Raw genomic sequence first — 11772 nt, forward strand, 5'->3', positions numbered from 1 at the left:
TTCGGGCCCTCACTGCCAGACTAACGAACAGTTTCTTCCCCCAAGCCGTCAGATTCCTGAACACTCAGTGACTGGAATGACACACACGCACAGCTTCATACATGTCCCTACCAAGCACTTATCTGCAGAATATATTTTTGCACATTGCACTTTACGTAGTCCTTTTTTGATTGTCTGTTATATGTCATATGTAGCACCAGGGTCTCAGAGGAACGTTGTCTCGTGTCAAAAATAAAAGACGACAATAAAAAGCCACTTGACTTGATTTGAACAATTATCAATATATACCCCAACATAATAAACATAAATATGTACCAGTTACATAACTCATATGTGGTTTTAGTGAGGGTCAATTATGCTCAATTGCTCAATACTGGCATATTGAATATAAATAAAATAAATTAAAATAGATATATTTAAGTTAACTAGTATGTGGAGATGAAAACGACACACTAGAGCAACTAATCTTAGTGAATGTCTGCCTTACAAAATGTATGATTTAATAAAGAGAGTGGCTAAAAATAAATAAGTGATTGACAAACACAGAGTTTTAAAAAGTAAAAGAAAGTATTCCTCTAATTGAAAACAATGAATGTTAATGTGAAAATGTGCTAAAGACAATTCTAATTGAAGTAGAATTACATAAAATGAAACATGAAGTGAATTTTATCCATATGTGAATGAATGTGAATTCTCCATGTTAAAAAATGGGATTTTAAAGTTTAAAAGTTTAAACTATGTGTTAAATCTTCTAAGTCCCATAGACAGATAAGGTGGACACTGGATGAGTAGATTCAGTTGGATGACCAAAATGTAAAGATGTGACGGCCAGGTCGAGAAGGTGGAGAAAGCGTGAGCAGGTATAAAAGAGATTCAGGGCTCTTTGCTTTTGTCTCCTGTGAGCTGAGCAGTTCAGAAGATTGGATCCAAGAGGTTCACCCTTGAAGTTTCCAGCAGGGATGTGAGAGGGGAGAGCGCAGCCCAACCTGCCAACCTGTGAAGTGATTTAGTCATTTTTGGCTTTTCGTCTTCTCATTTTTGCCGTGTTAGATGGTTCATTCAGAAGGATATTGATGTACGTCATATTTCCACTGAATGCCCAGCTGCTTTCCTGTTGGTTGATTATCATCAACTCGGAATCTAAACAGTGACCACACAGTGTTATTGTTGTGATTTTTTTATATTGCGCTTGCACAATGTTTTTGGTTTGCCACCAATGTTCTGTTTAACTGTTCAATTTTTCTCCAGATCATTGTGGGAATGAGCCGGTGTAATAAATGGCTTTTGTTCACTGTTTCTGTAACAGAATCCAGATAAATGAGTTCTTTTTTCTAAATTTCACATTCCATTGGTTTGTGATCAGCTTTACAAATGGAAAACTGACTGCATCGACTCTTTTCTGGGAACTGCTATTTTTTGGCCATTCTCTATTAGCTGTATTTTTGGGGAATTTCAGGTTGCTGCCAGTAGCCATCCAGTCTGCATAACTCATTTGTAACATTTTCAAGAAGACCAGATGGTGCTTGATAAAAGCTTGATTCTGTTTGAATTATGGCATTTTATGGTAAGGAAATGAAAGAAAATTTAATGTCCTGAATGTCTGTGAAGGTTCTCAGTCATCCAGGTCATCATAGTCAAAGGAGTTTGCAAAGAAAAGCGTCTGGACTTCTTTAAGTTACTTGAAGACGTTTCACCTCTCATCCGAGAAGCTTCTTCAGTTCTAAGGTCAAATGGTGGAGAGTCCCAGATATATTTAATGTCCTGAATATAATCCAAACTTTAGCCATTCGAACCAAAACTCTCTACATATCTCGACAGTCTTAGATCTGTTTGGAGAAATGTGTTTTTGTTGGATTGCATCTACCAGTTTAAGTGATCTGATTGTGGTTTCTGGCATCAAGTCCATCTACCTGTGAAAAAATATTTAGAAAAGACCACTATAGGAAATGCATTTTAGCACATTTTAAACAACAACTGTTGACCAAGCTGCTGTACATTTAAGTCAATCAGAAGAGATAAAAACATAGGAAGACATGATAGAATTTAAGAAAAAGAAGCATAAAATGAGAAAATTTGAGTAAGAAATAAGACGAATAAAAGTAGCACAAACTCATTGTGATTTAAAAGCCAAGGAATAAAAGTGGGTTTTCAGACAGGTAATAATTTATAAAGTAATGCCTTTCTTGATAGCTTACATAAGAGTTGAAGAACATTCCAGGAGATAATGCTAATTCAGAATTTTGTTTAAGCCAGTCTTCATTCCCTACAAATAAGTAGTGAACCTTGGAATATGTGGCACAAAACATTTGGCACCGCAAAGTGAGACTGGTTTCACTCTTCACTCATCACATATGCATGTTCAGTACTCCTTGGTGGTAAAGTATCTTTAAGATGTTGGGGATTTTTTTTTTTTAGTTGACAGTGACATGGCTCTGTTTCAGTCCAATTCACCATCTTTGCCTAAACCCAACCAAATAGATGGATGAAATAACTGAAAGTGTACACAAATGCAGGTTGTTTTTTTATGAGTTTTATTTGCCTTTGCAAATGAGTCAAATAACAGTAAAGTCAACGTTTGCATGTTTTCTGATGAGGGCGAATTGTAAACATAGAATATTTATAGAGACATCTCAGTTTCAGCTTTATCAGCTTCCGCCTTATGTGTCATATGCAAGTTAGCAAAGGGTCAACATTGCAATGAAATGTCTTTGATGAACAGAACACAAGTCTCTCAGCAGTATAACAGTATACTCTCTATATGTATATATACATATGGAGAGAGAGAGATGGATGGATGGATGGATGGATGGATAGATAGATAGATAGATAGATAGATAGATAGATAGATAGATAGATAGATAGATTCTTCTGTGTGCATCCTGTGAAGTGTGGTGTGTGTTTAAGCGTTGTAGTTGAGGTGACGAATTGGTTGGTGGTAAAAACTGTTGTCTTATAGTCCGAGCAGACAGACTCCTGTAACGTCTGCCAGACGGTAACAAGGAGAACAGCTGGCATGCTGGGGGGCTGTGGTCCTTAATAATGCTGTATGCTTTACAGAGGCACTGCTGGAAATAAATGTCCTGAATGTCCTGAAGCCTCATGCCTGTTATGCGCTCTGCAGCCTTCGCCACTCTCTGTAGTGATTTCCAGCTGCCTTTAGAGCAGCTCCCATACCAGACTGTAATGCAGCCTGTCAGCAAGCTCTCGTTCGCACTCCTGTAGAACTTTGACATGATGTTGGCATTCATGCCAAACTTCCTCAGGAAGTGGAGTCGCTGGCGTGCTTTCCTGATAGCAGTGTCTGTGTGAAGGGTCCAGGAGTCAAAGGAGCTTGCAAAGAAAAGCGTCTGGACTTCTTTAAGTTGCTTGAAGACGTTTCACCTCTCATCCGAGAAGCTTCTTCCCACTAGGTTTATATCTGGGACTCTCCACCATTTGACCTTAGAACTGAAGAAGCTTCTCGGATGAGAGGTGAAACGTCTTCAAGCAACTTAAAGAAGTCCAGACGCTTTTCTTTGCAAGCTCCTTTGACTACGATGACCTGGATGACTGAGAACCTTCACAGACATAATATGAATTATGAAATTATGATCAGTATTCAAGTACATTTGGCATGCCACCCAACACTAATAGGCTAGAAGATTAAAGGATTAAAGATTAAATGTAGACGTACTCCCTTACAAAACGATAAAACCAGTTTTCAGAATTGCCAATGTCACGAATCCAGATCCTTCAGTAGTTCCTCTGCATTCCTTCCATTCGTTGGTTTAGTTAAACAAATGTTTGCTGGTTTATTCCTGCTTTGTGAGGTTTGGCATCCAACTACTTGATCTGATTAGACACAGTCATTCAATTTTTTAAATTCCTAATCTTACTAAAATCTTACTTTTTCTCATTCCATGCAATCTTTCAGACAGACCACATGTTGATATATGACTGATCTTTTGCTCACTGTTTTCTGAATGTATTGTGTGATCACAACACAATACCGAATTATCTAGCTGGTCGATAACATTGTTATTGTTGCTTTATCCCTTTGCAAAGACAAATACAACTCATAAAGTCAATCTATGTGTGTGCACCTCGATTTATTTCTGATTTTCACAAGAATTTGTTGTTGGAAGTTTTGGGATCCCATGGCTGACTGTGGGGGAAGTCACGGACCATCTGGGAACACTACCTCTTGCATAGTTGAGAGGAAGAGGGCTTACCTTTAGGACCACAGACCATCTCCCCTATATAATCAAGAAGATCGGAAATATATTGCTATATTTTTTGGGTTTATAAAAAGGTTAAATAAATAAAGACAAATATTATTGTTCATATTCACAAAATCCACCTAGTGGGAGTATCCCCCACAGAGGGACAAAAGGACCCCCTGATGATCCTCTAATCCCCCCGGGCCAAGGTGTGAAACTGGGCGTGGGTCCCAATCAGCCAGAGTTTCGGGTGTGTTCATTGTGAAACCTGGCCCCACCTTATCATGCGAATTCCTGAGATCAGATGGCCCAGGATGTGAGTGGGCGTTAAGGCATCTGGGAAGGATCTCAAAACTGGATTATAGATGGCAGAGAGTTGGTGTCGTAAACCCCCGCCTCTGTTCAAAGATGGTCGCTCACAGTGGACATAGATGCTTCTTTCACTCCTCTTTCAAACCATCTGTCCTCTCTGTCCAAAATGTGAACATTGGCATCCCCGAAAGAGTGACCTTTATCCTTAAGATGCAGATGGACTGCTGAGTCTTGTCCTGTGGAGGTGGCTCTTCTGTGTTGTGTCATGCGCTTGTGAAGTGGCTGTTTGGTCTCTCCAATGTAGAGGTCTGAGCATTCCTCGCTGCACTGTACAGCATACACCACATTGTTAAGTTTGTGTTTTGGCGTTTTGTCTTTCGGGTGAACCAGTTTTTGTCTGAGCGTGTTGCTGGGTCTGAAATGCACTGGGATGTCATGCTTGGAGAAAACTCTCCTGAGTTTCTCTGATACACCGGCTACATAGGGGATGACAATGTTGTTGCGTCTGTCCTCCCTCGCTGGTGTCTGGTCTTCTTTTCTGTGCCTCTTTGCTGACTTTAAGAACGCCCATTTAGGATAGCCGCACGTTTTGAGTGCTAATAATTCATATTAGTTTTTCAAGAAGCTTCTCCCTTTACAGTAACTGTGAAGCAGGTGAGAAAAAATATAATCCTGAATAGCCACTTTATCTAAAACTGCGGTGACAAAAGACACCGATACATGTGATCTAACAGCATAATGACGATCCTGTTCTGGACATACTATATAGCCCTGCGTCATGCAAAGCTTGATCAGTTATTATTGGCTTTGTATAGTTGATTGGTGGTTTTGTACTTTATTTCTGTTTTTTTCTAATTGCTTTAAAATATGTTTATATAGCAACACGAATGGAAAATACTATGCATGAATAACATTTTGATCAACAGTAAAACTGTCAAAATCTTAAATAATCTTAAATACAGCGATGTAAACGTTGATAGATACCTAGAACCTAAAAATCCAAATTCCTATAATTAATTCACTCAATGTTTTATCTCAGTTCGACTGTTTTAAAACATGTGCACACCAGTCCCAGATAACCAGATGCACTCATTTTTGGCATTTTTTGTAATATCCTGACTGCCTGCAGGCTTAGACCAACTGAGGAGCAGGTCCACAGTCTCAACTTGGTTCATAACATTTAAGATAAGATAAGCTAAGATAAGATGACCTTTATTAGTCCCACAGGTGGGAAATTTGTTTTGTTACAGCAAAAGTGCAAAGATATGTAGCAGAAATGAGAAAACACTGGAATGCAATAAAATACAATAGAATAAAATAAAATACTATATACAATAGAATAAAATAGAATAGAATAATATATACAATAGAATAAAATAGAAATACAAATACTATATACAACTGAGTAGGAAAATACAAGAATACAACTTCGTCAGAAGAAGAATTGCACAAGAATTGCACATATAGCATTTACTGCATACCAGTAAAATACCAATAAATGTTCCCATTACAAGTAATAAAAAAGAGTGATTTAATATGTGTCAAATGTGTCCACACCCTTCAGAAGTACGCATGATTTTCCTCACAACACACTGTTCTTATTATTCACCTCTCTGAGGGCCTTCTATGTCAGGCTCACATGCTCTGTGAGTGGATGAGTGAGATAAAGCACTTCACATCCAGAGTAAAGTAAGGTCTGTATTGGTCAAGGTGGCAAGCAGTGTAACATATAATTTTAAGGTTGATGGAAGAAGAGTACATAATTGGATTTAGCTTGGATTAAGGCCTTTTTCCACTTTACAGCAGTGTTTTGTCCACTTGTGGCATGAGGAACTTTCCTGTTTACTTGCTGTGGTTTGTCACAGCTGAAAGTTTATAAGGGTGACAGCTTTCAAACAACATCTATCCAGTCTTCCGTTGTTTGTTTAAGTGTGTCCCAGACGTTTAGTGCTCAATTTCCATTTCAGGGCTAATTAGTTTTAAAAAAATAGTTACAAAAGAAGCAGATGTCTCTGGAGGTAATGCAGTTCACTTTCTGTTCAGTTCAGTTTTATTTATACAGCATCAAATCACAGCAACAGTCGCCTAAAGGTAGCACTGAAGTGTGGAGCTCTGGCATTTCCTCCTTACTCGTTACACTTGTGCAATAAAGTAAGCAATCCACATGCAGGCTGTTAGGATAAAATCAATGATTTTACAGCAAAGAAAGCATTCATGCAGCTTTTAAACCGGGAGGATCAAAGCCAGGCTGTTTTTTATTGACGGTGGTGAAAATAACACTTTCAAAGAACGCTTATCATTTTTTCAAGTGATAAACACTACAACGACTGGGAGTCATGGCACTGAAGCAAGATTGTAAATGTAAAGTAATAAAAAAAATGAAAACATGTTATCAAAAGTTGAGTCCTAATTTCAAAAGAGACCACAACCTACAGAAAAAAAATTCTTGATGAGTCAGACTCAGAAGAGTAATATTTAACTGTGTGTTGCTCCACACTGTCTCGCCCGGTTCCTGCAGGGTGACTTCTGTCTTTAAACCTTGGTGTTATCTGAAGCATTGTGCAATAGGTTTATTAGCTTCGTTTAGTCAACACTGTTATATGAGAGAAAAAATATCAGTCATTATTATCACCATCATAAAGTCTGAAATAAAATGTTTACAGTATAGATGGATGCAGCTGCCATCGCATCATTTTTTTTATTGGAAATTATGCAGTTTATTATATCATTGCACTCTGAAATAAAAGCATAGTACAAATGAGTAGTTGGAGTTAAAAAAAAAGAAATCATGGAAATAAATAAATAAATAAATCCTAAAAGCTTTAGTTAAACTTTAATTAAAGGTGCAAACACTAGCAGAACATGCAAACTCCACACAGAGGCAGATCCCTTTACTGGTGTAATAATGTCATTTCAGGCCCTATAACAAAAGGATTTCTCACATATGGAATGAATAAAGTATTTTTTATCTTAATTGCAGCCTGCAGCTGTCACGGCCAGGCGGATCAGCTGCACGCTGATCAGCCCTCTCTGTTTCTCTTCCTCTTCTCTCTCGCCGGGGCGGAACTCACTGTGGGTTCATGCCCTTGGCCCACGCCCTCGGGAGATGAGACCCAGGTGTCTCATTAAGGGGAGCAGCATTTAAGCCAGGAGGTGACTGCTGTTCGTCGCTGGATCGTTGTCTACCACGCGTTAGTAAAGTCAAAGCTACAGCAAGTTTAGTGAAGAGTGTTTTCCTCTGTGCATCGTCCTTAACCCTGTCTCCCTGTCTATAGAACCTCTTGGATTTTTCCCCGTGTGTTTCCCGTGTGGCAGTGTTGGAGTGTGAACCTGTGATCGTGTGAGTGGATATTCTGAAGAACGTATGCTTTCCCTTGGACTTCCCTGGAGACCCCTTCTTCCCCCACTCAGCTGTATATAACACCCCCCTGCACATTCTTGTATATACACCTGGTGACTTGTAAATAAACTCTTCTTGTAAGCATCAGTACCGGAGTCCTGCTCTTGAGTCCTCCTTCCAACCGTAACAGCAGCAGAGTTTTCTGCTGAGTTTTGGACAGTCAGTCACCTTCCAGTTAGTATTAGGAAGGAGAATTTTAGAATTTTAACATTAAACACTGTAACTGAGCCCTGTAACCTCAGTCGTGTTTTGCATTTCTTTCTGCTTAGCGTCATGAGCTGACTTGGCAGTGTAATATTCCAAGTGATTCCAAGGTTCATCTGAGGACCTGTGAGATCCAGCTGGGTTTGTGTCCTGGAATGTAAAACCTTAAAGCTGAAAGAGCGCACACTCTCTTTTTACCATTGTCACTGTCCGAATACGTATGAAAGTTTTTGTACACGTCCAGGATTATTGTCAGGTTTGAATGGTTATAAAACAATAAAAGAGAGAAACTGTAAACCTTTACTTTTATGGCCATTTTTTATGCACTTTGACTTTCTCATATTTGTTTAACAATAAATGCAATTGTGTATGTTTTGTTTTAGGATGCTTGTTATGTCAAAGAGACTAAAAAGTTTCCACCGACAGCTACACAAAAGCACAGTGGCAACACGAGAGAGGAAACTGGGCCCGACTGGAATCTGACCTCACTCACTACACATAAATAACTTCGTACCTATCTACCCGTGTAAAGGACTCCATCAAGAAGAAATGTCTGTTTATTAAAAATGCATTCATTCTTTTGGGTTTGGGTGGATATATTGAAGTATTAAGCAAGTTTCACTATAGCTGGACATCACTAAATATTCTCAAAAAAGTCACCATAGACATTTTTGTGGAAAAACAAACAAAAAAAGCCGCCCAACAGTTTTGCAACAATGTACTTACTAGTTACACAAATGTAAGAAAATACTCTTTAGCCTAGATATCCACTGTTGACGCATGCAAAGAGCATTTAAGGAACATTTTCACATTCAAGGGAAACTCTGCTGCCGTGAAAAAAGGTCAAGTTACTGGCAGTGTGACATTTTAACTTTAAAAAGAAACACCTAGCCGGATGACCTCTGCAACCAGGGAAACAGGAAACGAAGCATAAAGGTCCCAGCGCGGTACTGTGTTGATCCAGATTCGTATTGCAGAGTTTGTGTCTGTTCCAGCAGCTCTTTGGATATGGAAAAAAATATGAGGCATTTTTTGGGAGCTCTATTTGTCTTCCAGATACTTACTGCAGGTTGTGCTATGCTCAGTGACACAGTCTGCCTGGATGGAAAAGCCACCTGAACAAGCAGAATTCATCATGAAGAGAGAGAGAAGGTAAGATAATCCTCAAGATGAATGAGCACTTAAAAGACTTATTCTTAGAGCCTGGAAATCACCATCTCCTCCACTGTTTAGGGTTTGGCTACGTGAGATGGTTGCACGTTTGTATATTGAAGAGGTTCATTATTGTCTGGCTGACACTCATTTTAAGTTTGTTGAAATCTGGGGCCCTCTCTCAATCATATTAATGGGGATTCAACATAAACTTTAACCCATTTGACTGCACTTTGTGTTTGTGTGAAACTGCACTTCTGCCAGACCCTGATTCCTTCCTGGTCTTGTTCCCCACATCTTCTGGACTTGGTGAACTCTCTGTTGCCCTGTCTAACATGGCTCAAGAGTTGGGAGTTCGCCTTGTAATCGGAAGGTTGCCGGTTCAAGCCCCGGCTTGGACAGTCTCGGTCGTTGTGTCCTTGGGAAAGACACTTCACCTGTTGCCTACTGGTGGTGGTCAGAGGGCCTGGTGGCGCCAGTGTCTGGCAGCCTCGCCTCTGTCAGTGCGCCCCAGGGCAGCTGTGGCTACAATGTAGCTTGCCATCACCAGTGTGTGAATGGGTGGATGACTGGATGTGTAAAGCGCTATATAAATACAGACCTCACACAGAAGATCATCTTCTTTGGACACTGGTATTTCTTTGAACTTTTGATTTGTACTGGCTAATCGGTGTATTTTTTCTTTTCTTTCCTGTTTTCCTGTTTGTTTTTTTCTGTGCTTGAATGTTATTGTTTTTGAATCTTGTGTCCTTATCTTGTGTCCTTTGTCTGGTGTGATTTTATGTAACTTCGAACTTAAAATCTTATAAATAAACATTAAAAAAAGATGAATGAGCACTTTACTCACTTTGGCAAGAACTGCTTAAAGCTGGTAAGATCATAAAGTTCTAAAATAACACAAATGAGAAGCAAACACATGGCAGCAGAGGTGTTTTTACACTTTATTTTCCACCTTATAAAACAGAAGTTGTTTATCTTTTATGATTATAGCCTTCTCAAGACAAAATGCAGGAGCGAAGGAAAAAGACCCAACAACAACACAAACCACCAGTAGACCACATTCCTTGGTGTGCCACATATTACTGACGGCAGTAATAACTAAGAACTTTTTGCCAGGTTCGTCAAACCTCTAAAAAACCTCGTGTACTGCAGCCACTCTGCATGCTTTTGCCGCCCTTCCTTTCTTATCATGATAAATTCTGCTGCAGTTGTTTCCTTTGTTATTCAAGCCAAACATTTCAGAGTGTGAGACCAGGAAATTTATTTTAGGTGTGTCGCTGGGAACTTTCCTTATAACAAAAACAAATTTCACACCAACTTCGGGCGCCACAGTGTCTGATCATATTAGGGGCTAACAACTCATATCGTACAAAAACGTGGTGTGTAGTGCTTTTTCCGAATTCTTCACTATGTTTGTTGTGGTGCCGAGAACAAACCTTTGTCGCTGAGCGTGGCATGCGAAACAAACCGAGAGTGTATATTGCAATCACAGGGGAACGATGAATACGAAAATCTAAAGAATTGGGATTTGTAATAAATTCTTTTTAAAAACATATGGACAATGTTTGTACAGTTTCTTTGAGATTGGCCAGTAGTCTCATCCCTTTGCACCACCTGTAGTTTACAATATGAAAAAAAGAGCAAAGTTTTATTTTGTGCTTTTACCACCCAACCCAACTACCAAAGCATTTTTCTCCCTATACCAAGAACACAAAATTAGCCAGCCAGAATAATCTCCAGTTTGTAGCTCTACTTAGTCCAGCTACTTTATCAAATCACAGCAGGAAGAGAGAGTTCTGCTTGGATTTAGCTAAAGATAAACTGTCTTCCTCTTCAGTTTGTAGACAGAGCGGATTGTAGTAAATGTGTGCAAAAGGCTGTTGGTGAATGCCTGCAGGACAAAGAGCACACAGAGGAATAATTAGGGAAGGCTGCTGCAAAGAATGTGAGATACATATAGTGAACCTGCACCATTTTAACCCTGGGAACATTTTAAAGGGAACATAAAAAGAAGAACTAAGTAAACTAACTTACATACATCTACTTTGCCTCATCTTTGACTTCAGCCAAATCCCGCTTGGTGTCACTGAGGCTGAGATATTTCTGAGATATGCAGACGTATTTCTGCGGTTGACACGCAGTTTTGAGGCTGTAGTGTTCGCTGCCTCCATGGTTGTGCTTCTCAAACCAGTACTCCACTGAGTCACTATCCAGCTGATCCAGCTGAACCAGCTGTAAACAGATGTAGCAGACGTAGAGATGTAAAAAAAGTAACTGATACAAGTCTACATCTGTAGTTTTAGATTGAATGATCGACAGGGAGACGGAGAGAGAGAAAATGCATTGTTCTATTTACCTCAAGGGAGTGTTTGTCCCCCTTTAGGAAATAGTCTTTCACCATATTGTCACGCTTCAGATTGAATTTAAAAGCTATCCAGTTGTATGAGCGGTGTTTCTCTATGTAGACCGTATGATCATCTAAAAAAACCAAACAAAATAACATTA

The 11772-nt window shown here is 39.3% G+C and overlaps 1 protein-coding gene across 2 annotated transcripts in view; it reads right to left on the minus strand.

Annotated features, from left to right (window-relative positions):
- Positions 1-10219: 10219 nt before the first annotated feature.
- Positions 10220-11772, minus strand: part of LOC308404518 (uncharacterized protein) — a 2627-nt gene continuing 1074 nt past the window's right edge. Inside the window, exons 3-5 of one of the 2 annotated variants that reach the window (XM_080894595.1) lie at positions 11624-11745; positions 11306-11499; positions 10220-11158 (exon numbers count right to left, since the gene is read on the minus strand). In XM_080894595.1, the coding sequence (XP_080750721.1) occupies positions 11308-11499; positions 11624-11745 (314 nt within the window). In that variant the 3' untranslated portion in view covers positions 10220-11158; positions 11306-11307. Of the gene's footprint in view, positions 11159-11301; positions 11500-11623; positions 11746-11772 lie in introns of both variants that reach the window. The other variant, XM_080894594.1, reaches the window with a different exon arrangement.

The sequence above is a fragment of the Rhamphochromis sp. 'chilingali' genome (genome assembly GCF_963969265.1).
Source record: "Rhamphochromis sp. 'chilingali' genome assembly, chromosome: 10".
Lineage (NCBI taxonomy): Eukaryota > Metazoa > Chordata > Actinopteri > Cichliformes > Cichlidae > Rhamphochromis > Rhamphochromis sp. 'chilingali'.